Here is a 27,580-nt window from a genome sequence, read left to right on the forward strand (position 1 = left end):
CAATGACCAATTCTGTACTCATTCTGCTACAGAGCTCATCTGGACCTCTCAGCAATTTCCTCACATTCAATTTTCTATCTCCTATTGCAAACTAGCAGTACTATATGCAGGTACAAAATTCAAGATTTTAAATTCAGAGAGGGAAAAAGAAAAAGGCATGTTAGCCTGTAGGCATAGGGCTGGACTCAAAATTAAACTCAGATCCTCCTCTCCTACTCAAAAGGAAAAGCTTTGTGGAAGACAGTCCATTCAGTCCTGGAAGCAGGGTTCAAAATGCATCTGTACAACACAAAGCAGCTGGCCCTTACAAATCGTCAGGCTAATAGTATATTCTGGACACCCGCTAGCCAGGTCTCATCCAGTTTTTCTGTACACCCAGAAGTCTTACTCTAAAACAGATCACTAAAAGCAACCACAAACTTTGACTCTGCACCACAAACTAAACCGTTCGGGTCTATTCTGATCTCTCAAAAGTTTCTAAAAGCATTCTTGCCCCAACCCTCGCAAATGGAGGTCCTGTTCATTCAGTCCAGGTACTGGAGCTCTCACAGTTCTTTTGATAGGAGTTGGACCAGTTTACTGGGAGCACACTCTACTCCCAAATTCAAAATTGTCCCAACTTCCTCAACTACTGCAGAGAATCATGACAAATTCCACTTCATTGCAGTGGCCTTCCATATACTTTATGAAGCCTTAGGGATCCTTGTGAATGACAGGTACACCACTTGCATGTAAATTATTTCTCTTTCTGAGGCCTAACCAATCAGGCCACAATGGGATGGAATAGATTAAGGAGTCCCCTGCTTCCCCTATCTGACCAGTCATGAAATGAATGGTGCAAAATTAAAACGAAAAACGAAAAAAAACCCCAACAAGAACAACAACAGTCACTTTTAAATTCCAGTTATACCAGTATTTTTATCAGGCATGTTTAAAGTTATTCCTCCCTTCACTGAGGTCCTAAACTCTTAAAGAAGGAACACTTTAAAGCTAGATCAGAAGATTCAATTTTAAAATATTTAAGATAAAAAAATGATATGGTTCTCAGGTAACTGATACAAAAGAATGTTTAGAGTTTTCAAGTTAAGTATAATATGAATTTAACATATGATCTAAAACTAATAACAGCACCAGGCCTGGGAAGGTAACAGTCCAAAAGCTTTCACAAAAGGATATTGCAATACAAACCTTTCCAGTTTTGTAACAGTCAAAACCAGCAATGGCTGAACATTTGTAATAATTACATTTTACATGCACCACATATTATATACTATGCTTCATTTTATAATTCTGTTTTAAAAAGACTATTATTAGGCATTTTCAACTCAGAGAAGCTTCAAGTTCACCTAGATACAAGTGATATAATAGAAGATTAAGCTATCTTCAAAATGATTTCTGACACGCTGATGTAGATAAGGCCTTACTAATGAATATGCCACTTGACAATCTAAACTCAAACATGCCATTTCTTACTTTATCTGCATGTGGAATGAAATTGTTAGTTATGCATATGCACTCACTTATACAAATCACACTGCTTGCACAGGTCTTGGGTTGTGTAGACACCTGTAGCTGCTTGTAGACATTAAAAAAGAAAAAGAGCAAAAGAAAAGGTGCTTTACCAGAAGCAGTAGCACATTACTTGGACCCAACTCTACAGCATCTGTATAGAATGGGCGCTTCAGCGAGGCTTTCTGACACCTTTAGCTAAAGTTGATTCAATCAGCTATTAAAGTGCCACAAAAAGCCCCACTAAAGCTCCCAATCTTTACGAATGTCAGGCTAGCCAGATCCAACTAACATGCTGCCGTCTCTGGACATGTGCTAGACTTGGCGCAGAAGCATGCCGAGTTTTAAATAACACACCCCTTTTTGCTTTTTAACATCTGCAAGCTGCCTGAGTGATTTATCTTTTGGAGGGGAATGAGGCAGAGGAAAATAATAAAATTAAGCCATAGTGTAATACTACCTGTAGTATCTGACAGAACTTAATTTTCTTAATCTGGATTTTTTTTTTTTTTTTAAACCAGCTTTACTGTTCCTGTTCATTTTCAACTAACTTAAATACAAATTCAAAACAATACAAAATACTTCTATTACTACATTTAGGCTACAACTGTAATAGTCATAACATTTCTGCCATATAAAAGTACCTAGAAGTCAGTCCTTATCTGGAGTCTCCTTATACTTGTGTGTGTAAGCCTCACAGGCCCATTCCTTCGAGAGAGGAATTTCAACCTGGTTGACAGGCTTGTTACCTTGTTATAATAAAGGGCCTCTTCCGGGGAAAATTCTCGCTTGAAATCTTCTCCAGCAGCACAGTGGGCTTGAGCACAAATTCTCATCAATCTTCCTGTATTACACAACAGAAGAGCAGCATTGGTTGCATCATCAATTGATTCAAAATTCTGGATGCCTTTTTCAAAGCAAGAGAAACTCTTCTTCCACAGTTGCTGCTCTGTTGCAGATACACTTCTGCTCACTAAATCAAAATAAAAAGCAGTCTTACAATTCCAGTCAAGTTTCTTAAAAGTTTCCTGCCAACATCTCTATCAAATAACTCTTCTTATGCTGTTCCACTAGATGCTGTTCTGGAATATGAAGTCACAGGTACATTAGCAAGCTTCTAACATCAGAATATGCCATGAGGCAAGCTTCCTCCCCAAAAATAGGAGCAGGATAGCTGTGGCCTTGTGGCAATTCAGGCAGGCTACTTAGCACTTCTGAATGACAGTGCCAATTAGCCCATCCATGGTGCTGCAACGCTATCAGTTTGGAAGGCAGCTTGCCAGAGCAGTGCGACTTAAGGGGTAGCACTGTCTGAGCTGGCTAAGTAACTGCATAGACATAGGCAAAGACTATTGTGCAAATTTAAAGATTTAATCTCTCAAGCACTCAACTCTTCTTAGAATAAAGAAAAAAAATACCTTCCTCTGACAAGTAGTTATAGAAATAAATTTGTGATTAGGCTTATAAAGCAGGTATAGATTCTGAATATGCCACTTGACTCTGCATCCTTCATGTTATACTGGTGAATCCATTTAATGTCTTGTGAGGATATGAAGTTAAAAAAAAAAAAAAAAAAAAATCAAACAAACTACCCTCACAAAACTTAGGGTGGTAGTAAGATAATAATTAAAGAAGTGTCCAGCAATTTCAAGGATCCAAGATACCAGTTATTGCCTATTATAGGCATATTAACATCTGAGATGCAACATTTGTTTTACCAGAAATTAACAAATAGGTAAATGATTTAACAACCAGTTGCTTAAAAAATAATGTTAAGTTCAATTTCAGCTATAGCTCTATTTTGCTACAAATGGAAATTATAAAAATTTGTTCTCAAAAGTTAGCATTTTTGGGAAGGGCAGCATATACAGGACTAATAATTGGGCAAAGAAGTCTACAATAAAATAAAGAAAGTCACCAAAAAAAAAATCTCCCAAGTACATGCAAACTATTTAGAGAGTATCCAGGAAGCACAGGACTCGTGCAAGGCTCACAGAACTAGTGCTGTTTGTTTTAAGTTTTGGTTTGTTTTTTTTTTTAAATAATGATTTTCCTTAAATCTGTATTTGTTTTGCGATTAGTATTCTTCTTTCAGGAAAGAAAACTTCATGTGAGTCATTTCCACTGAGGCTTACACATTCATATGCACACACATGCATGCATGCACGCACAAAATAAAAAATAAAAGCAAGACCCACAAAAATGCTGACAGCATGTCATTCTGGGCATAGGACATAGTTTTAGTGAGTTCACTATGGCTACTCGCACTGCACAAAAGGGAAGAACAGCCTGTGAAGGATGAGGGCCTAATAAGAAAAGCAACAACTCCTATTTTTGTTAAGAGTTGTGTTAAAGCTTCATTACTTTTTTCAGGTAATTACAGCTACTTTGAAGATTTTCTCCAACATTAATTTTCCACCTATCAGACTTCTATGTTGACATGTAAATCACCATGCCTAGAGAACCAGTGTTTAGAATGCAAACAATAACAAAAAATAAAATAATTAAACAACAACAAAAAATCTCAAGGGGTATCTTTCCAATGTTATTTATGAAGATAATTGCCATTCCACTATTTTATTCAGAATTCTACATCAAATAAATTACTAGATTTACCATCTTTAAAAAAATAAATACAATAATACTCGCCCACTCTCTCAGTCTGTACTGCTGCTGCCTGGTTCATGTAAAACACTCCAATTTCGTTTCTGATGTTTCCCAGTCTCTTCAGTACTTGTGTATGCTGCTCTGCATTTTGTTTTTTTAAGTTACTAAAAAGCAAAATTTCATTAGCTGCCTCATAGCATTTGCAGCTAACTGAAAGCTGGCATTCTAAGTCTGTAGATAGGTCAGTAGCCCAAGCAAATACTGGAAACAAAGCATAAAGAAGTGTCAATTGAGTATTTCCCCCTCCAAAAAATTATGAATCCATTCAAGTGACAGTGAGAAGTTTAATAAATAAGGTTTGAAAACATGACTGTGTTGGAACTTATAACAAAAGTGTGCTAGAAATCCTAAAAAATGAGAGAATTTAGCTATTACTTAAAAAACAAAAACAAAACAAAAACAAAAAAACATCTCCAGGTACATTTAGAAGTATAATAAAATTCTCCTAGAAGGCAGCCTTCCTTAAAAGGGATCAATTCAGTTTCTATACTCATCTTTTTCTTTAAGAAACAATAAAGCAGCACCATGAAACCCACCCCAAGAGGAATATACTAGACTGGTTTGCCAGAATCCAACAAAACTCCTTAAGATTAAGATCACCCACTGGGAACCACGGTCATTTATCCGTATACATTACTTCAGTAATATACCTTGACAGCTGGATTCTCTATTAAGGCTGTGAAGTATTTCCTGATCTTCTTTTGTTTGGTAGTTATATTCTTCAAGATATGCAGCTCTGTTACTTGCATTCTGGGCAAGCATTAACTGGATATCACCACAAAGGGTTAAACACTGACAGAGAAACAGCAGCACCTCCGGAAGCACATTGGTGCAGAGACAACAGTATGTATCTGGTAGGGAAAAGCCAAGGAAGATAATTAAACACCAAGAGATTTGAAACATGTGAAATGAAACTATATTCATAGAAGCATGACCATGTTAAACTAGTGCTATCTTACATGAAAGTTCTCCCAGCTCATTGCCCAGATCTAACTAGGAAAATTGTTTTTGCTACTCTTTCCCTGTTAAGTATGCACAGCTAATACAGCTACAGGAAAGCTAATTGAAATTCTTGCTCACAGGGAATAGAATTATTAACTAAGTTACCAATAAAAAAGGCCAAATCATTCATTCAGTGTTGCCCATGTACAACCACTGAAGACCAAGGGATTTTCACAAATATAACAGGGGGCCGATGTACCCCCTAGAGTCTCTGACTAATTAAGGTCTAACCTGACTAAACAGGTTAGAAAGAACAGTGGGATCAGTAGTCAGACAGTGAGGTGGGGAAATCATAATGCATTTTTTAAAAGAGTACAACTGCACACTAAATCTATGACAATTCTTGTATATCCATTCTCACTCCCAGAATTTCAGAACAGAATCAGAATGCATCACTCCTCTCTGAGTCTCAGTAGCATTTTCCATTTTATGAGCATCTGATTGAAGTTTGAGAGTGAGTTGAACAGTTCTAAAAATGAGTGCATCAGCCAAGCATAACAAAAAGGTGCTGTTAGAACTTTTTCTGCACATACTTGGCAAGACTTCAAGCCTCAAACTGTATCCCAATTTCTGCTCTTAGCTTCAAGTAAAACAGCTACTTATGCCAAATTGTATTAGTTCTGCACTGGGAAACAAGACAGAAGACAACCACAATCCAGTGCACCCACCTTGTCATTTATTATAATACAATGGTGGTTTAGAGCAAGAGATGGAAGAAGGCCAATGTGGTGCCGATCTTCAAGAAAGGGAGGAGAGTGGATCCAGCTAACTACAGGCCCATTAGCCTGACTTCTATCCTGGGGAAGATCCTAGAAAAGTTTATTAAGGAGGCCATCCTTGAGGGACTGGCCCAGGCTATCATCCTAAGGGATAGCCAGCACGGGTTTGTTGCGGGTAGGTCTTGTTTGACCAATCTCATTTCCTTCTATGACCAGGTGACCTATCACCTGGACAAGGGAGAAGAGATTGATGTCATATATCTTGACTTCAAAAAAGCTTTTGATCTGGTATCCCATGATCACCTCTTGGCCAAACTGCCCAGTTGTGGCCTTGGCTCCACCACGATCCGCTGGCTGGGAAATTGGCTTCGTGGTCGGACCCAGAGGGTTGTGATTGATGGCAGTCACTCATCATGGTGCCCTGTGACCAGTGGGGTCCCTCAAGGCTCTGTCCTGGGACCCATACTGTTCAACATCTTCATTAACGATGTGGACATTGGAGTCAGGAGTGGACTGGCCAAGTTCGCCGATGACACCAAACTTTGGGGCAAAGCATCCACGCCAGAAGATAGGCGGGTGATCCAGGCTGACCTGGACAAGCTCAGCAAATGGGCAGACGAGAACCTCATGGTGTTTAACACCGAAAAATGCAAGGTTCTCCACCTTGGGAGGAAAAACCTGCAGCACCCTTATAGGCTCGGCAGTGCTACGTTGGTTAGCACTACAGAAGAAAAAGACTTGGGGGTCATCATTGACCACAAGATGAACATGAGCCTGCAATGCGATGCTGCGGCTAGTAAAGCGACCAAAACACTGGCTTGCATCCATAGATGCTTCTCGAGCAAATCCCGGGACGTCATTCTCCCCTTGTACTCGGCCTTGGTGAGGCCGCAGCTGGAGTACTGCGTCCAGTTTTGGGCTCCACAATTCAAAAAGGATGTGGGGAAGCTTGAGAGAGTCCAGAGGAGAGCCACGCGCATGATCAGGTCAGGAAAACAGATCTTACGATGACAGGCTGAGAGCCATGGGACTCTTTAGCCTGGAAAAGCGCAGGCTCAGGGGTGATCTGATGGCCACCTATAAGTTTATCAGGGGTGAGCACCAGGATCTGGGGGAACGTCTGTTCACCAGAGCGCCCCAAGGGATGACGAGGTCGAACGGTCACAAACTCCTGCAAGACCGTTTCAGGCTGGACATAAGGAAGAATTTCTTTCCTGTCCGAGCCCCCAAGGTCTGGAACAGTCTGCCAGCGGAGGTGGTTCAAGCACCTACATTGAACACCTTCAAAAGTAAATTGGATGCTTATCTTGCTGGGATCCTATGACCCCAGCTGACTTCCTGCCCTTTGGGGAGGGGGCTGGACTCTATCTCCCGAGGTCCCTTCCAGCCCTAATGTCTATGAAAATCTATGAAATTAGTATGCCAGGTTCCACCTTTCAAATACCACTGACTTTGTCAACGAAGAGGGTCATATCCAACTTTATACGTTCTACCAAGTTTATGGTGAGGAAGAGTGTGGGGGGGTTGGTAGTAAGTTCCAAAAACTTACCATGGCAGTGCAAAGCTAGTTTAATGTACCGTAACGCTCTTCCGTATTTCTGAAGACTCATGGCTGCGTCAGATAGAATATAGTAAGCCCTCGATGACTTCAGAATCAGATGCAGTTTCATTTCATACTGCCAGGATCCAGGAATCATTCCCGACTGACTGGAATGTTTGCCCTTTTGAAATGAGCCCACTGTAATGTAAAAATAAAATCAATAAATCTTATTTTGAAATATAGCCCAGGAGTCAAACTTGGCTTCACTGGCTTATAGGCTAACATTTAATCCATCACCCTACAGTACTGCACAGGTAGATTTATTCAACCTTCTGTATTTTTATATCACATTTTCCCATTTAAAATTCTAGCACTTCCATCTGGTGATCTGAAGATACTTGACTAAGGTGAACTACCATAGGTGGTATCATTTTAACTAAGCACGCAGGTTTGAAAGAGCTTTTGAGACCCAGTGGCCTACCGGTTGATACAGTTCTTCTCACATTTAAGAGGAAACAAAATTGGGATGAAGCCATCGACAAATGTGGCATTTCTGCTGCGTGCTGAAACTGAGGGTGCAGCTCACCCTTTACAACAGCCCACAGTTGGAGGCTTCCTCAGTTCCCAAGTTTGAGGAAATGCACCAGCCAGCTTCTGTCAGAAAGTCTTCCTCAAATAAGCAGATGGAGATGCATCCTGATGGAGGCTGCTTCCTTGATGCCAGAGCAGACCTGGAACCAGGCAAAATGTGCCACCAGCATGGAGTCAAACAGGTTCCAGTCCTGGCTTTGCCAGTTCAGGGGGCTTTAAAGCAGACAGACATACAATATTCCTTCATGAAAATAAGGCTCAAACCTAAAAGTGAACCAAGGGCCTGGCTCTCAGACCCATCATTATTAACCCGTCTCTTCATTTGCATAAATATTTGGTACAGACACAACTTGAATCACCAAGGACATAGAGTAGATGTCAGCAAGAATTCTCTCTGCCACGCTGAATTCATTGAGGCAAGCATTTATTTGGGACAAGATTTTTTTTTTTTTTTTTTTTTATTGGACCAGCTGCATGGTTTGGGATAAAGTTAGAAAAGTTTTCAAATGCAAAGCAGGGGTCCCCCCATGGTCCTCTCCCCCCTCCCACAACCCCCTCTCCCACCCCTAGTACTTACCAGCTCAGAGTGGCTGCAGCTCCCTGCTGGAGCCACCGGAGACTGCCTGAATCAAAGCTCTCCGAATCTTTGCCAAAGAGTCGGACAGCTTTGAATCGATTCGGACCTTTAAATTGGTCCCGATTCAATTCAGATTTGGAGATTCGGCCACCTAATTGGACCAAATCTCCAAATCAAATCACCACCCAAAGCTTTGCACAGCCCTAATAAACATCACTTAATTGGAACACAAATGGCAGAGACCTGCACAGTCATTAAGTCTAGTCAGACCAAGGAGAAATATCTATGTTGAGTACAACTCAGGGCTAACTCCAGCTCCATAGTCTATTAGCAATCAACTTATAGTATGTTTTATCTCTCTTCCCTTTCCTTGGTAGGTTGTTTGTCTTGGAGTGTGGATGTAGCCCACTGTTCACTGTGTGAGCTGTATCTGCCTTTAGTGTATGGACCGAAGCAACTTTGAGTGTTCTGCAGCTGCAAGCTAGAGAAGTTGCCTTGTTAGCTTTAGACGTTATGGGCACAGGCTCTTGAACTGAACCCAGAGGCTTTACACTATGTTGATAAGCCCCAAGCAGTATTTTTTGTCCCACATTCCTTGGAGTAGAGGCAGTGTATTTTTTTGCATGAGGACAGCATATTTTTCTCTCTTACCCAGGCAAGGGAAATGGCTTAGGAGATGCAACACACAATTTGTAGAACAAAACATAGGAACAAAATATGGGAACAATAAAGGGAGGGCAGGAAAGGGGGGAAAAGGTGATGCAAAGGTCACATACATAAAAGTGTATAGATGTCCAAGCTTTTTCACTCAGGGCAGAAATGGCTGCTCTGCGAGAAAAATAACTTGGGAACAATCATGTTTAAAACTGCTCCTGGGAAAATTTCTTGTGGGAGATGAATATCTGCATACTTTCCCCTGGCTTAACTCTTGGGGACCAGAAGGAGCAGAGGCTGGGGGAAAGGCTTGATGCCTTCTCAAAACTAGGGATACCCCAGTCTGGAAAAGGCACAGAGACAACTCTCTCCTCCTCCTGCAAACAGAAGAGAACAGGAGGAGCAGCCCCAGCTGCTTCCTGCCTGCTTCTCACAGCAGAGAGTTTCTGGTGCGAGGCAGGCGAGGGCTTTGCCAAGCCACCCTCTCTGCTCAGCTCCCAGGCACCACAAGTTGAATGAAGGGATCACAGCTCCCTGCTTGCTTCCCTCTGTACACCCCTCCCTCCCCACGCTCACCCTAGCTGAATGGCAAGGGCAGTGATTGAAGAGCCAGTGCAATTGGCAGTTAGGCTCGTGAGCCTGGGTCTTAGCCATGCCAGCTTCCCCTTGCATCCCACTACCACTGGGCTGGGTGGCTGGGGTGGCAATTTAAAAAGGCAAAGGGGCAAGGAGCTGGGCTTGGGGAAAGCCTGGCTCCCAGCCCCTCCAGCTTCCCCTTGTTCCCCTGCTGCTCAACTGAGCAATGGGGGTGGCAATTTAAAACCCAGAAGGGCTGGGAGCCCAGTGTATAGAGGCTTTCCCCAAACCCAATTCCCAGTCCCACACTAGCTTCCCTTGTGCCCCAGCTGACCTGGAGCAGGGCAAAGCGAGTCAGGCTCCCATGCTGCAGGAACAAGGCTCAGGAACCTTGTTACCACAGCAAAACACTCCTGTCTGGCCCTGCACTGCTCTGGGTCAACACAGAGCAACACAGCATGTGGTGTCTCAGTGACAAGGCTCCTGAAGCCTTGTCAGAGTAGTTGAGTTTTCTCCCCTCTCCCTGTGCTCCTCTCAGTCAGCCCAGAGAAGTGCAAGGGGTGGGGCTATTCTCCTGCATGGGAAAACCTGGAGGGTTTCCACCACGAAAAAATACCATCCTCCAGCCAATTAAAATAATGATTGGTGAGAAGAGCGGGGAGAGAAGGGGGGCATGGCATTCTCCCAGGGCTGGAACCTACCTGGCACCTGACAGGCAGCCTCCTTCCCAGGCAGGGAGAAGAGAAGACAGGCTGTCAATTAAGTGTCCTCTGCCCAGAGAGCTGCCCTCTATTGCCCCCACACTGGAGAGCTTTGCTTTGAAGCTCCCCAGCCATGGGACCAGAGGAACAACTGCAGGGTCCAGCTAATAGGCTATTTTTCTATCTGAAGAAATTTCTTCCAATAGGAACGCATGCTTATACACAGCCAAATTTTCACCCTGATCTTTGAATTTTCGCCCTGGTTTAAATTCAGTCTAAAGAAAATATCTGTACCCCCAAAAGCTTCCAGGTAGACAGAAGTGTAACTAAATTTCTGCTACAGCTACCGAACGCTGAAAGAGAAGACTGGATCTCATATGTCCTGCACAGGTGATTATCCTAGCTCAGAAGGTAGTGTAGCTGTTTGGTGACACATTTATTCTCAAGTTCTAGAACCAAATATTGATTTAAGAAAACCCAAAATATTATTTACATTACTCCAGGTCCCTGACTTCCAAGTGATACCACTGAGTATAATATAGAAAAGAAATAGCATAATGTTTTAAATGTCTTTTCATTCAAATATATTGCTTCTATGGCTTCATTCTCTAGTGACTGCACTAAAAAACCCCAAACCCATCTAAATAGGGGGAGAGCTGGCACAGAAGAGCGATACTTTGTGCCCTGTACTGTTCTTCCTCCTTTTACATGGCAATTATTTTCTTACTGCTCCATTTAATGGGGAATCTGCTATTTAAAGCTACATTAAAAAAAAAAAAGTGGAAGCCCCCCCACCAATAAAACTCAACTCAGGAAAGGTACCTAAAAAGAGAAACTTCCCTCATTAAACATACCTTGCCATTTTTAGCTCCCAGAACACATGCAACTTAGCAGCCTGCTCAACATCACTGCATGTATTAATGAAGGAAACTTCAATACCAAATTATATTTTAAATCCACATCAAAGAGAAAATAAGCACCCTTGTAACAATTATTAGGCATTTGTGTACTGTAATTTTATACAGTTAGAGCCCTCTAAACATTGAGTTGAAAAACTGGGTTGAAAAGGAAGAGCTCTCTCTTTCCAAAACCAATTAATGCCACTGCCTTTAAGGAATAGCATGACAAGAGAGTAACTCTAGGCTGGGAACTTTTGTTCAAGCATAGTGTTTCCTATTGTTCTTCCACAAAGGGAAGAAGAACTGCAACACGAAAAAAGAATAAACCAGTTAACATTTTGCTTGCTGATAAACTGGGCATGGACTGCCTTTGTGTCTAGTACAGCAATGATGTCAATACTAAAATAATGATTGCCAAAAATACAGCCTTAGTCCTATGAAGATAAATCCTCCAAGTGACAAAAAAAATATGATTTGCTTAAGAAAAGATCTCTAAAGAGAGCAATGCATTTCTGTTTACAAGGAATATACAAAGATATTGTTTATGAAAGTAGTGGCAAATCACATCTAAACATAAAGTAAACTTAAATACCAACTATAAAAATAAATAACCCAAACTGTCCTATTTCATATTTAAAAGAAAAGGCCTATATTCTCTAATTTTACTTGTGTGCAATACTCTTTTCTTTTTTGATACATAGTGCAATTAGCAATCTACAAGTACATTGTTGTGACAATCAAAATAAAAGTAGCGGTGCCAATGAAAAGGTCTTATTTGCACAACAATTCAGCTTACTTTTGTCTAAAAACAAAGCCATCTGTTTTTCCAGACACTCAGGGCCACCACTTGTGGATTCATCTTCGTATTTTAATGGGATTGGGGTGTTGGGGTCAGCTGCAGGAAGATCACCTTCTCTTTTAATGCTGCTATCAACAGATTTCAAGCCCTTGTAAAAAAAAAAAAAGGCTTTAATTACTAGTATTTACTCTGAAGATAAATAAAGCTGGAATGTGCCAAAACCCATACTTTATCAAGACATTTTTTCGTGACATTATGAAATACTTAAAATGAATAGTTACCTCCAAAACATAGCTGAGCACTAGCCTGCAGCGCTCCTCCGTGTCATGGCAAACAGGAAATGCACAACTAGGCTTAAAAGAAAAAAAAAAAAAAAGCTTAGAAAATGAAGACAGCTGTAAGACAGAAGCCAATTTATTGGTGTTTACTGTAGCCTGTTAACCAAATCTAAATATTAGAGCATGTTGCATTCTAGATTGTACCAAAAACATAAATATTTTCCCCTTCTACTTCAGCCAGTATTGGAAATACTAGCAAACTTTATGTGCTGCTCAACTAAATGATGATCTCAATCTGATCAAGCACTATACTTGCCATATTCCTTCCATATTCTTGAATTAAGTTGCTTCCAAATTTTGACTCTCAATTTAAGAAATGCCCCCCCCAACAAATAAAGACTTTACCAGCATATAACCTCAATGGTGTACATAAACAGTCACCGATTTATTTTCTAACTTAAATTCAAGATGGACCATTTTTAGAGAAATCTGGTTTTAAGAAGGTGCATCATATACTCAAAGGAATATAGAATTGTGCTGTGATGATCAGCATTTCTGATGAACATTCTACAAAATACTGATCCCAGTTTTTTGGCACAGAGACAAGTAAAACTGTCAACCCTTTTCATCTATCTAGATGTAGCCGAAGAGTAGTGGTTGAGTAGCTAAACAAAAGGCATACTAACATAAGTTAATGAACAATTTAGAGACTAAATGAAATGCTTAACACTTGGAAGCTAAATGACAAAATTCTGCATTATTTCAGAGAGTTCTGGACAAACGATCGTGAAGAAATCCGATAGTAACCAACATACATTCTCTCTCGCATACAGATTAAGGAAGCATACACCAGTCAACTTTTTGACAACAGTATAAACTGAGGTCCATCCTGACACTGTTATGGTCAGAGCTGACCAATCAAATTTGCTTTCCATACAGATAAGTAGGGCAGTATATCATCCCTCAAAATTGCCTCTATGCTGGCACACTTTCAAAAAGTCATCAGGCTGCCAAGTTTTGGCAGCTGGAAGAAGACGGAGTCAGGTGGGGAGTAACAATATTTCCATGGATTTGGGGTAGGTAATGTCCAGTAGCCTCTCTCCACACTTAATTGTTAAGTTGTTGTTCCAGGAATGCAAGCGCACAACAAAGTAACTGACTAATACTTAGATGGAGTTAAAATCTAGACAGCTGCAATTTGGTCTGATGATTTTTATTGCGAACACTTCATACAACACATTTCTTTTTTTAAACACGTCTCCATTAGCCTGAAATACATAAATACTTAGTGACATAAAAATGTTTTAAAATATTTTTTTTTTTAAAAGACACAAATAAAAACTAACTATATTTTTTGACAACACAAGTAACACCATGCTCACATAAAGCTTTGTTTTAAAACTCAGGACAACTTCAATAGCTTACTCTTATCCGATGGATAGATTTATATTTTTCTGGTACTGATAATTCTCCAACTGATTTGATTATAGCTACTGCTTTATTGTCATCTGGAGGATCAGAGCTGGTGCTGTAGGAACCATTTTCATCACTATCCGGCATTTCTTCTTCCTCTTCACTGTAACTTTCATCAGAGTTCCCATTTAAAGGAAACGCTGCGCTTTCTTCTTTTTTAGGCTCATCTAACTGGAAAAGCTCTGAGAGCATGTAATTCGCTGAAGCAATAATCTTAAAAGAGAGAAGAAGTGTTTTAGAAAATTTCACGGTGCTGTGAGTTATCAGCAAGTTTTTAACTAGGCAGTTTAAATTGAATTTTGGATTCTTTACATTATTAGACTTAAGAAACAAATTTAGAGATGCGGCCAGTGGATCTACCCACAAAACATTACCACTATCTGCAAAATCTTTAACCAGATATTTGATAGGCTTTAAGAGACATGACTAACACAAAAGAAATGTCACAATGTGGATATTAACATCCTGCGATTTTTTTGTTTTGTCTTTCTGTATGAAAACAAGTAAACTTACAGCTGCTTGGGGACTGGAATCTTCTAAATTTTCATTCCTTTAATAGCTTTTAGTCATTTCAATATTATGTGACTTTTATTGTGACAGTCCAAATGGTTCTGAGCATGTGTGCGCATCACATGGATAATCTGCACTATAGTAATCTTATGAAGAAACACTGAAACGTTAGATTTAAAAAGGACCTTTCCTATTGAAAGACAGTGCTACCACATGGTGTGTTTAGTGCCCACAATGACACCTGGTGGCTGGGCCCAGCGTTGCAGTCTTTATTACCCCTATTCCATCCCATCCACAGAAGTTCAGCTCTCACCTCTCTCAAGGGTAAATGTAAATGTAAAAGTTCAAAATCACAATCCAGAGAACTATAATACCCAGCTTGAGACTCATTAGTTCCTCCCTCTTGACTTCCAGGGATATATCCCCGTCTACCCATGGAATAGGGGAATCCAGACCCATCTTCACCTCTGAGTTCCAGCCCAAAGACCCAGTATTAAGCAGCAAAGGACAGCTCCCTAGGTGCTTATACACGTGCTCCAAAACGTTCCAATTACAATGCATTGGAACAGACTTGATTGAGTCTAATTAGAAAGCTCCAGCATGCTGCAGTGTCACATGTATTCAGTGTCCCATGTTTCAAAACGGCAGCAGGGGTGCTTTAACTAAAACTGGAACAAGCTCTAGTTCAAGCACCTGGGTCACCATTTTGAAACATGGGACACCAAATACACATGAGGCTGGGGCTTTAAGTAGAATGGCTCTCCAGGAGCCACTTTAATTAAAATGCCCCCCACCCTAAAGCACGTGTATAGGCACCTCTTATGACCCCTACTGCTTCCTACCTTCCCGGTTATCAGGCTCTCCCACAACTTTTCCCAGATTGCACCTCTGAAGTAACTAAATGTGACCAGAGTAACCAAGTGTAGCCAGCAGAGTTCCTGAAAGGGTTAGGAATTGGGGAGCGGAGCAGGGCCCACCATTTAGGACATGAAGCCCTACTAGGGATGCATTTCAGTGGCAGAGGAGCAAGCAACAGCTATGTTAAATCCCATGGCTCCTTGAGCTGACACAGTGGGATGCTGCTGCTGACCACCCTACAATCAGAGGCAGGTACAAATCCGGCCTGCAAAGGGCCAGGATCCAGCCTGGTTTGACACTGCTGATCTATGGCAAAAAGCTGCAAAAAATAAGTGAAATTACAGTTTGAGTCTCAATACACTTTCTAAAATAGTTTCTCTGTAAATTTTACCTTTGCAGATTTTAGCACGGTCCACAAAAGCTAAAATAAATAACTTCCACAGCATAACCCATTATACCATTCTACCTTTGAGGTCCTTAGATTAGAAACACTTCACAGACTGGTAGCTGTGCATTAGACTGATAAAACTTACCATTTTTAGACCACAGAGTTCTCAATTTGTCAGGCATTAGATACCTCAAAACAAACAAACAAACAAACAAAAAAACAACACACCTCCCTGCCTGGCCTCCCCTAATTCTGAAGCCAGCTGCCTTTCTTTGGGAGTAGACCAACACTCCACAGCACAACTAGCTTTAGTTTGGGTTAGAATGGAAACAGAAGCAGGAGCTATTTGAAACAGTATCAGCTCAACACAACTGGGACCCCTAATCTTGCTCTGGAGGAAGCATTACCAAATGGTTAACGCTCAAATACGATCACAAAAACATCTTAGATTGAGACTGATGATTTGACCTCAGAAAAATGAGGGTCAGCTAGCACATTTCACATTGCATCTTCAGTCCAGAACTGTTTCACAAATAAGATATAAATGCCCTGGCACAGGAGAGCAGTAATTTGGTTATCTTTTTTTAAGAAGGTACTGCACAGAACTCTAGAGGTATCAACTGAAAGTGGGAACAGAGCCACAATTTCTATTATATACATGTTAAGCAAGTAATCCTTACTTGAGGATGTCTGCCTTTATCCAGTAACTTAAGACAATTAAGAAGTAATGTTCTAATAGTGCCATAGTGTTTTTTGTTCTGGTTCTTCTTCAACATCATATTGCAGGCAACCCTGGAAAAAACAAAAACAAAATAATCAAATTGTATCCAATTAAAACAATCAAATTGTATCTTTTGTAGGACAAAAGGATCATTTTGCAGAAGCTTTTCTTTTCCTCATTTTCTTGCATAAATATTCCACAAAGCCCAAGTTTTTGTAAATAATTTTGGAAAGAACTCAGGTACCAGAGAGCAGTTTTTCTTTTGGCTTAACACAATTTTGCTACCTGCTACCAAATGCACGAGGGGAATGAATATGCTGCTGTACCAATTTTTATAATGGTTTTAGAATTGCATTTTTTAATTAATGGAAAGAGTACCTACAGTTTGCGATTTCAAAAAGGTACATAAGTGCCAATGTAAATGCTGCAACAACCATTATCATTTTTGTAAGAAACACTTACTTATACAGGAGAATTGCCACTGGCATCGTGAAAGGGTTTTGGTATTTGTCTTCTGTTTCTTCACAAAGAGTGGTGAGGTCATACAATTTTACTATATCACTTCCACTTGCTGAAAAGGTAAGATTTTTCAATCAACCAACCTGGCAATATACAGATTTTTGCACTTCATTAAACTAAATCAAGAAACTTCTTACCCTTAAATAGCCAGTAAGTATGTCCTTCTTTGGTACAATTAGATTTCAGAAAAGATAAAATATTTTGAGCAATATCCTTTATCACTTTGGTAGAAAAATTGGAGTTTTCTAAATTGGGAATATCTTCTGTCTTGATCATTTCATACTTCTGCATAAAAAATATTTTAATGAAGCACTGAAAAAGCTGTGTTAAAAGATGATTCTGTAAACAGTTTCTTTTTCAGTCACCTGATAAATTGTATCACCTGTCAGTTTGCTAAGAGTAACCAATGTTTGCTAATGATAGCTCTCATATTATGAGCTTTGAAGTTAATGTTTGTCACACGTTCCCCACGTAACTTAATTTTATTATTTTAAGACTACTGGATTTTAATTTGGTTTCTTTGACTGATTTAAGAAAAAGACTTTAGGCTTGATTCTAATGAATTAAATTCTGAAGTTCTGACATTTAATAAACATAGTAATCACAACAAAACAATGACACAATGAGTGTGAACATACTGAACAGATTGCAGAAAGTACAGTCCAACCTAGTTAGCAAGGCTTTGTCATCTTAGTGATGCTACTAAAATGAAAGTCTGCTACTAAAATGAAAGTCTGTATCAAGTATGTGGTGGAGCCATAAACCTACTACAAAATAGAAAATAAATATATGCAAACAGACTAATGTCCAAGATCTCTTTATAATTCAACATTTCAAATCTGTAGAAAAAGTTTACAATGATTCTGGAGTGATGCTCCAAACATGATGCTTCCCAAGCCAGCTAGCTTCTAAGGGATTCTAAGGGATTACTACAAAATAAAGCACAGACTAAAATACAAGATGGTAAAACAGCATTTAGCTTGTGAATTCAGGCCCTTAAAAGCTAAGATGTGCAAGAGCCACAGTTGTTTGGGCAAATCTTACTTCTGGCTCCCATGTGTCCATCCATGCACTAAATGAGGCAGGGATCCTGTGGAGGAAAGCAATAAGTATACACTATCGTAACACATGTGCAAGTGTTTGAATTTTCAGTATGTAATATTTTAGATGTAATTTCTTAAGCACCGTTTGTTTTGATGGAAGACTATATAAGTTTTGTTACATACAATTAACAATGCCTTAACTATACACTTCTAGCAAGACAAATCTCCAAACATCTAGAGCAGAGTTCTTGCCCAAAAGAGTACAAAACTATATTTACTAGCTGGCAGCAGGAGACACTTGTATTCAAACTTAGCTGTACCTGTACATAATTTCAACAAGAAAGCACATCTCTAGCCCCAAGGCTTTTTCTCAGCCAAATTTACAAGCTAGCTGCATGTGATGGAGGTATTTCAGATTCTCAAATAAAAGTTACAAGAATCATTACTAACGATAAGCCACTGCTTAGTCCCTCACCATAAAACAGGTCTATTAAGCATGAAGAAGTTGCACTGATCAAAGAACTGATAAAAAGTGGACATCCTGAAAGATGTTAGACCATACCTGAACAATTCCATTAACATGGAAGCACATCACAAGCTCTGGAACATTGCATATTAGATTATCCAACCAATAGTCAATTCCTGTTAGCACATTTATTGGCTTGTTATTATCCCTGCAACAGAATATTTCCAGCATTAAGACCAATTTTTATTTTTTTTTAAAAGAATCAGGGCACATTTCCTGAAAATTCTCTTTTATCACTAATGAAGAGAAACATTTTAAGAGATTAATCATTCAGGCTTCAGAAGATTGATAATAGGAACAACTTTTAAGAAAGTGACTGTTTCTTACTACAACTACACTTTAAGAGTGCTCCAGTGGGAATTATATTGATATTTTTTGATATTGGCACGAGTTATTCTTACGGCGATATATGAATGTCCCTGCAAAACTTGTGTATTTCAGCCCATTTTATCATCAAGTTGCGTGTCTATGAAAATAAAGGAGGAAATGGCACTAGCTAGAAATCAATTTTAGTATAAACTTCCTTTCACAGTTCTGCCAAATCACTTTTCTGCACTGGTAACATCCCAGCTATGTGAATCTTGGGCATCTCTTGATCAGTTATGCCAGCGGAGCTCCAACTTTTTGTCCACCCTTCTTTGCATAGGCAGAAGGTGCCAGCAGTAAGAAATATACTACAACATCAAACAGATCATCAGCTACTCATTAATAGTAAACCAGAACTATAACATATATTGTGGTATTTGAACACCTCACAGTTATTAAGAGGTTCTGCCTTCACAACCCGTGTCCAAAATATCGCTTCATCCTGTTACAAGTAGGTGTAACGTACAGTAAGATTAAAAGAGCCCAATTTTCAGAAGGGTGTAATACCAGCAACCCCAACTGAAAGTTAAAAGCTGCAACCAGATGATACCTCTGGATATAAATAAATCAATTAAATAAACAAACTAACTAAATAAAATAAAAACAAGTAAAACAAAACAGGCCCTATTGGGCTTAACCAGTCACATAAGAACCAGAACAAAAAGAAACCCAGGGCAGAATCAAACACAGAATTAAAGCAACTTGGAATCCCAGGGCAGTGTTATAAGCACAGGGACATCCTTACTCTTTCTAAACATCTTATGACACCATTACCACTTCAATATTGATCAAATGCATTAAGATAATCTTTTAACTGCAGATAAACGAATCAGTTACCCAGAAAGATACAGACAACCAAATACAGAAACTAAAGAAGATTAGTTTCACTTGGGACACATGCTGCGTTAGTTTAAAAATTTTACCTGAGACGCAAGCTTACAGCGGGGTATCTTCCACCTCCAAATATAGGCATATTTGATCCTACTAACATATGAATATCTTCAAAGGTCCACAAGATGTTTCGAACAAAGTCATTTTTAAGACCCTTCATTGGAAAAAAAAAAGTATCTATAAATAATCCATCCATTTATTTTTTCTTCCATTACAATCTGCAGTTTATGAGTAAGCAAGATGAAAAAAGCGCAAATAAAGGACAGCACATAAAAACTATGCTATACAGTCACAGTAAATTAAAAGATCAAGATCACAGATGCCACAAAAGCTATTTCTAAAAGGGATCAAATCTTTCTCTCTCTCTCATCTTCAATTTAGACCAAATTTTAAATGGGTTATTAAACTTGGGGTTATGTGCATCAGCTCAGATTCCACATATAGCATACCTGACTGTTTTCCCCGTCATTGAACAAAGTAGTCAGATTTTGTTCTTTGGGGGCTGAGGCCACATGCCCCACTATATATGAGGGTTCAAGAGGCACACTTCCCTGTGAAAAGCACAAGGATATAAGGAATGATTCTGCTGCCAAGGTAAAATTAGGCCACTTAAAAGTGTATATCCTAAACAGTGGAAGCAAAAGTAGCAAAAACCTTTACTCCTACTTTCATTTATTTAATGTATACAGGCAATATAAAGAACTATACAGCCAGTGATTTAATTAATTTCTTCATTAGTGTAGCTATTGTATCAAACCTTTTGGTACGTAGTTTTTTGCCAGCTAGCCATTATATGTATGCAAGAAATATTAGTTTAATCTTTCAAAGCACATAATTTAAAAGCAAAAGGAAAGAAAAATAAATCTGATATCCCTGAGACAGTATCACACTAAAACAACCTCAGAACAGAGGATTTATTGATCAATGAAGATCACCACTACAGAACATAACATGCATGTTTTTTGTATCAAAGCCTAGCCTGCGTGAATACCTGTAAAGTTGGAAGAAGAGTATTATGTCTATGGCCAGTCAGGCCATGAGATGCGCTTCCAATTCAAAGCGTGTAAAACTTTACAAAACCATGCAAAATATAGCTTCCTTGTGAATAAAAGTTGTTGAAACTGAAATGTCTTTTGAGGCTGCTTTTTTCTTGGTAATTGTGGAAGAATAACTTTGACACCTTGATTGTCCCAGTTAGTGGTACTACCTGCAGCCAGCTGAGAAATAATTAGCATTTTAATACAAGCATAACAATATTTATTTACTGAAAAAATGATTTACTAAAAAATCTCAACCAATGTTTACAGAAGTAGTGAAATCACGGGGCTACTCTAAACACAAGAGTTATAAGGTCCCACTGACTTCAGGAAACCTATTCCAATACATGATTCACCCAAAAGTCCAAGACTGCAGCAACAAGAAAGAAAACCTGTCTCCTGGTTGGCAGAAAGCATGCATGCAACAAGTCCATTTCTCCTTTGGTCTCTTAGTAAACAACAAGTACCAGAGTCTGCAGTATTAACAAAATACATGTGACTGACTGCATATAAATTCAGAGGAACCTGCAGAGAGGTAATCAATATCATTAACTTCCTACTCCTCTCTGAAAATATTTCATCAAAAAGTAGGTATTTGTATATGCTGTTTGAATGATTTTGGAAATTTTTTCCTGGAGCACTAACTTAATCTCTTTTTGTGTAGTCATGGAATCTATTCCTCTTAATAAATTAATGGCTATAAAGGAAATATTTCTAGGTATTTTTGATAAATATATTCGAAAAGACTAAATTTTGACACTAGCTATAACTGCCCACAGACATTGATTTGGGGAATATTTAGCACACTTGTTCTTCAACACAGTTATTACAGCACTATAATTTTGCTTCAGGAAGCTGGATGTTTGCATCAGAAATAAGAATGATATGAACTAAGACATGACAAAGTATTCCGAGACATCACGTCCATCCATTCCAGCGCTTGTCAGTTCTGACGAGGATCATCAAGTCTTAGAACATCCTCATAAGAGCACAAAAAAGGACTAAAATAGAAGTTGTCTGGAAGCAACAGAGGAAACAAGTGAAAGAGCTGTTTTTGCACTATGACCATTATAAATTGTCAAAATAGAAGTTCTTCTAGTATTTTGTTATCACCAAAAGAAATCAAGAAACATGAAAATTCAGATTTTCACTTTTTAACCTCAGCAAACTTCACCATAGTACTGTAACACAACGTAGAAAAAAATTATTCTGTTCCTCAGCCTTTCCTTTACTTTACTTTTGTGACCAAGCAGGACATTCAGCCCCCCTCTACATGTTCACAAGGCATGACTAAACAGTTAAAACACACTTCAAGATGTCACCCAGCTACACGTTCAACCAGTGAATGGTGTAATAGACTAACAATAAGCTACAAAATTATTCCACAACAAAACACTTAATAACTATGTAACTTCTTGTAATCACAACATTAAATTAATTGAAAGCACAGCCAAGTTCTCCCCTGCAGCTGGGAGTCCCATCAACTGAGGGGCTTTCAGTCACAGGGGAGTACCACCCACTGCGAGGCCTGCAGCTGATAAGGTTTGCATCAGTGTTCCTAACACTACACTGCTGTGAGCCTCATCAGCTACAGGGCTTTCAGTGAGAACACTGTGCCCTCCCCCACCCCACCATCCCCATCCTCCTGTAAGCCTTGTACTGTGTGGGGCTTGCAGCAGGGGCAGTGCAGAGAATGCTGCGGGGACAGTGGCACCACCTGTGAGCCCTACGGCCCATGAGCCCTGTGGAGCCAACACTGTTCTTCCTGCTGTGAACCCCACAATGATGCTGCCCCCCCCATTGAGAGCCCTGCAACCGATGATGGCTGTGGGGCTCACAGCTGATGACAGCTGTGGGGCTTGTAGCCACAAGAACCGGTACAGGGGGATCCCAGGATCGTGATCCCAGGCTGCCCTGCACCAACTGTAAGGCACAAAGGGATCTAATGCATGATCCCACAATCACACCTCCTGCCATGCATGTATGGCAAGGCAGGAGGCGCGATTATGTTGATTGCTCCTTAGATCCCATTGCACCTTTACCTGTACCTGTAGACCAGTCCTCAAGTTATATTTATACGGGCATTTTGTATTCTGATTTAATATGACCAGTAGCAATAAGTGGAGCCACAGTTATGGCAAGTTAAGACTCTTTACTAGCTTTTAGTCAAATAAGGCGTTGTTTCTGATCCCTCATTTAGCAATATGTACTGCTGCTCAAAGAAAACAAAAGAGATTCTTTTTAAATGCTAAAGGAACAAGTCTCCTTCTATACCTCACTTCTTGCTTCTTTGAATAAAATATTTCAACTACTACAGTTCAAGAGCTTTCATAAGCATCAAAATTAAATCTCTTTCTATAAAAACATAGGCTTCTTAATTAAAATTTAATCCTTGCTAACCTGGTTAGAAGCACCTGGATCTTCAGATATTGAAGTAGGCATTTCAAAAGGGGCGGGCCAAGAAGCCCTTCCTGCTTCACCACTCTCATCTGGGGCTGGAACTTCTTGATGTTCTTCTGCAGTGGAAGGAACAGGCTGAGCAGCTCCATCGCCATTAATGCTGGCACAAAGATATTAGAAGTTAAGTCAAGAATCAAAATAAAGCCAGATATCAAATATCATTGATATTGTATGTGATTTTACTTTTACAGAGAATAGAAACAAAAAGGCATTTTTTTGTATAAACACTAAGAAGCTTATGAATAAGGGAGGTGTCTAGGATCATGTTAAAATCCTTTCAAATTATTTATTCACTGAGAGAAAAGCCCTGAAACTTATCTTCAAGTAAGCTATAGAAGACACCAAAATTCATCATAGATACTAAAATGTATTAGTGTAATAGTCTTAAAACCATATCCTCTCTGGGTTTTCTTTTTTTAGGCAAAAGCAAGAAATAACTAATCTGTTTTTCAATATCTGTTTAAATACAGTGAATCAAGTTAGGACACAACTCAAAACTTATTCAAACAATATCATGATCAAACTACCTGTAATATAAAAACTTTGAAAGTATAGCCTTATGGTACCAGTGTTCTTTACTTTTCTTCTTTCGTTGCCACTTCTGATCTATTAGTCTTTGGTAGAATTCTTTTAGCCAGGTCCAATCCCCTGTCTAAGCAGGATAAATAAATGTGAAAAACACTTCAGCTAAAACTAGATCATAACAACTAGATCAAATATTTAGTTAAAAATAAACATCCCCCATAAAATGGAACATTTTTTTAAAATAAATATTATCTATTAAAATATATTTAAATTATCACACCTGTACCTTCATAGGTAAACTATGAAATCATTTAATCTATAGACACATGCCACAGTAAGAGATTGAGTAAAAGATTTGTGAAATAGACAAGCAAGTTATTAAAATGAGACAGTGGAAAGACATAGTGCCTTCGCCTGACCTTTCACTGAAGGTATCTAACCTTTCACTGAATTTGGTGTTTTTTCTCCAATTGCTACAAATGATAGCACACCATGTCCTTAGCAATTCTGACACAGATACCACACTTTTGCTGACAACACTGTACTTGAAATAAATATACCATGGGGCCAAAAATGTTCAAAAAAAGAGTAACCTGGGATGATCTCATGAAGAGCTCCTGAATATCTAATTCATCCAGTAAAAGGGTTCGTCCAATACGGTGTACTGCCATGCTCACATGTGACTTGCTATATGGTATCTTCAGGAGTTTTTTAATGTTCTTGGAGGGGGAAAAACAAAAAAAAAATTATATCCCCCATAACCACAGAATTAGATGATTCTTCAAACATGAACACAAATATACAACCAGCAAAAAGCGCCATCACTTTTTGCATAAGATTCTTATAAATCATTGACTTTTAGGCCTTCAGTCAGCTCTCCAACACTGCTCGTTAGAACTAGCCTTTCAGGAAGGTCTTTTTCTGTGCCTCTATTCACTGATGGACATGAAGCACATCTTCAATTTTCCTTCTTAAGCTTCTTTTCACTTTTCTGCCCAGCTGTTATGCACCGGGCTGCCCCAAAGTGTTCGGCAAACATATACCAGACTGAGTCTGTCACCTGCCTAGAAAATGAAGCCGCTGCCTGATATGTTCCAATTTTAATACAGAAGATGCGGACCATTAAAAGCAAATGACTTCTAACTCTAATTCACTGCTTGCCTGCACTCATCTTTCAGTTTGAATGATCATTCCTATATAAGTAGTAAATTGTTAAAAACAACCCCCCCAACCCCCTCCCCCAAAGTCTGATATCAGCTGTCACCACACAAATTACCACTAGTCAGGTTACTACTACTTTAACTGTAGGTTCCTTTCCTTATTATTTCTGGGCAGATCAAGACTCCATTGTACCAGGATGGAAAAAAACCCCCCCAAAAACAAACAAATGAACAAGACCTTCAAACCCCCATCACAAATATACAACGGATAACATACGGCTACAGACATACAGATCAGGAGGCACAAGGGAAATTACTAAAGCAATATTGCTCAGCAAGGTGGGTAGCAGGTCTCTGAGCTCGAGCAGGCTAGCAGTTACCAAATTTTTGCAGGGTAAAAGGGGAGCTGGAGAGATTAAGAAAGAATTTGAAGTAGGATAATGATAGCTTTGAGAGTGTTTGCAAGAAATGCCTCCAAAAACACAGGACATGAAAGAATACATGAAGCTGTTTTGCCTGAAAAATTTAACAAATGGATGATGAAGGTTGACACGGAAGTTGATCAAAGGTGGCAAGTAACATTTTGTTATGGAACCAAAATAAATAATGAGGGTCATGGGGGGCAAGGGGGAGAGAGAATTCCAGGTTTAAATGCTATTGCATAGTACCACCACTGAAAAAAAAATATATTTTAATTACATAATTGGAATGTAGATAATACTAAACCCAAACATTAGATTTTTCAATGTAAGCATAAGTGCAATACATTCCCTAAAGATTCTCTCAGAAATACTGGATTTCTGAAAGCCTTTCAATACATGTTTGCAGACAACTGACATCTTGTGATAGTGTTCCTGCAAGAGTAACAGAACAGACCTGTCATAAGCAATGGATTTGAAAATGTATTATACCCTAATTGTCAAGATAAAAAAAAGCAGGGGGCTTCATCTTCAGTTGATTCTCTCACACAGCCAAATCAACATACGAGTTCCTGCTCCCTTATCCACCTGGTCAAATTATGGCTATAGGGAACACGACGAGGAGTTAAAATACATTTTTAAAGCAAAAATACATGCTTTGAAAAAAAAAATCATAGGAAATTCTTTGCGCATGTGAAAAAGAACCTTAAAGACAGAATGCCTTAAACTCCCCAACAAATTTTACTCATAATTGTAAATTATGAATTTAGTCTAGGAGGATACAGATTCTTTGAGGAGTTAGTTTCATAACCCCCCTGCAAAAGTGTGTGAAATATACTGTGGTTACATATCCTTGGAAACAGCTGCAACGGATTAGAGAGATGCTCCAGCTGTTTGCTATGGCTTTAATTTCAAAGGACACTGCTTCTTCAATCAGCTGTGTAGGACTGTGGTTATGCTCTGACTGATTGGAGAAGCAGTGGCTTATTAATTCAGCCATCCACTACAAATTAAACAGGATGCAAACTATTTTTATACAGAAAAAAAAATGTGGGATCTACTCTAGTAGGCCTCGGATATGCTTCTGTCCACCAGAATACTCTTGATGCTTTATCAAATATTCTCTCAGTTCTCTTATTCTCTAAAGCATTCAGCCTATACCACATACCACTTCATGTTCTCTGATGAGCTGTACACAAAATATTTTAGATAATACAGGGGAGGGTGCATTTTCCTGCAGCAGAGACTCATATATACATCTAATTTATGTGCACTGCACCTTGGAATTCTAACAGTATTTCACAAATCCACAATTTTATGAGCCACATTACAGGAATTTGCTATATTCACTATGACAGACCACTGTATTCAAGTCCTTCCTGCATAACAAGAGTGCACAAAAGAAGATTAAAAAAACCTACTTTATTCAATAGTCAAAAATCCCTTGAAATTATAAACAGATTAGTTTATTTTACCTTAATTTATCTGTTGGCAGATGTTTCATTTCTTCAAGAATGTAAACAAAGATCATTACATTATATAAAAGAAAATTATTTTACCATAAACAGCTCCCTTAATCTAGATACTATTATGATATTTAGAATTATTGAACTATAGATTATACATACCTCAGAATCAGAAACAACATCCACATCATTCCCAATCGAGTCAATGAAGTCATATGCCATGCCAAAGCTATTTTTAAAAAAGCATTAGAAATTTAAACAACTGCACTTTGACATTGGAAATATAACAGCTTGTTCTGCAAAGTACCTAAAAATCTCTTACCAAGAAAAAAAAATCTGTTCTTTCACAAGAAAAAGACTCCGAAGAAACAGTACTAAATATACCGGGATCAGAAAACATCACCAGAATCATTTTGCAGTGCCAAGTGGCTTCTACAGAAGCTTTAAAATACTGTTTAAATCTAGTTGTTAGTATTTACAAGAGTCTTCTGGGAGAAGAAAAGACAATCATACAAGGGCACTTAACTTCTATAATAACAGAGAGAGGCAACTAACAGTTAAATACTAGCCAGCATTAAGCAGCATTTACCATAAGGGAACAAACATTCATCTTCCAAAATAAATTCTCAAAACTGACTAGATAAATCCAGTTTCCTTACGAAAAGAGAGCTGCTCTCTTGATAATAAAATGTAAGTTTTTATATTC

The 27,580-nt window shown here is 38.9% G+C and overlaps 1 protein-coding gene across 2 annotated transcripts in view; it reads right to left on the reverse strand.

Moving 5' to 3' along the window:
- EDRF1 (erythroid differentiation regulatory factor 1) overlaps positions 1-27,580 on the reverse strand; it is a 45,342-nt gene that overhangs the window by 10,355 nt on the left and 7,407 nt on the right. Inside the window, exons 3-19 of one of the 2 annotated variants that reach the window (XM_090057378.1) lie at positions 27,037-27,103; positions 24,423-24,548; positions 23,832-23,956; positions 23,245-23,404; positions 20,257-20,358; positions 19,840-19,961; positions 18,587-18,698; positions 17,119-17,266; positions 16,925-17,033; positions 16,422-16,533; positions 13,938-14,198; positions 12,516-12,587; positions 12,232-12,382; positions 7,447-7,635; positions 4,827-5,027; positions 4,159-4,377; positions 2,259-2,482 (exon numbers count right to left, since the gene is read on the reverse strand). In XM_090057378.1, coding sequence (XP_089913504.1) covers positions 2,259-2,482; positions 4,159-4,377; positions 4,827-5,027; positions 7,447-7,635; positions 12,232-12,382; positions 12,516-12,587; positions 13,938-14,198; positions 16,422-16,533; positions 16,925-17,033; positions 17,119-17,266; positions 18,587-18,698; positions 19,840-19,961; positions 20,257-20,358; positions 23,245-23,404; positions 23,832-23,956; positions 24,423-24,548; positions 27,037-27,103 — 2,500 coding nt within the window. The remainder of the gene's footprint in view (positions 1-2,258; positions 2,483-4,158; positions 4,378-4,826; positions 5,028-7,446; positions 7,636-12,231; positions 12,383-12,515; positions 12,588-13,937; positions 14,199-16,421; positions 16,534-16,924; positions 17,034-17,118; positions 17,267-18,586; positions 18,699-19,839; positions 19,962-20,256; positions 20,359-23,244; positions 23,405-23,831; positions 23,957-24,422; positions 24,549-27,036; positions 27,104-27,580) is intronic. The other variant, XM_090057379.1, reaches the window with a different exon arrangement.

Source organism: Crocodylus siamensis, chromosome 7 (genome assembly GCF_052110815.1).
Source record: "Crocodylus siamensis isolate JL-2025a chromosome 7, ASM5211081v1, whole genome shotgun sequence".
Lineage (NCBI taxonomy): Eukaryota > Metazoa > Chordata > Crocodylia > Crocodylidae > Crocodylus > Crocodylus siamensis.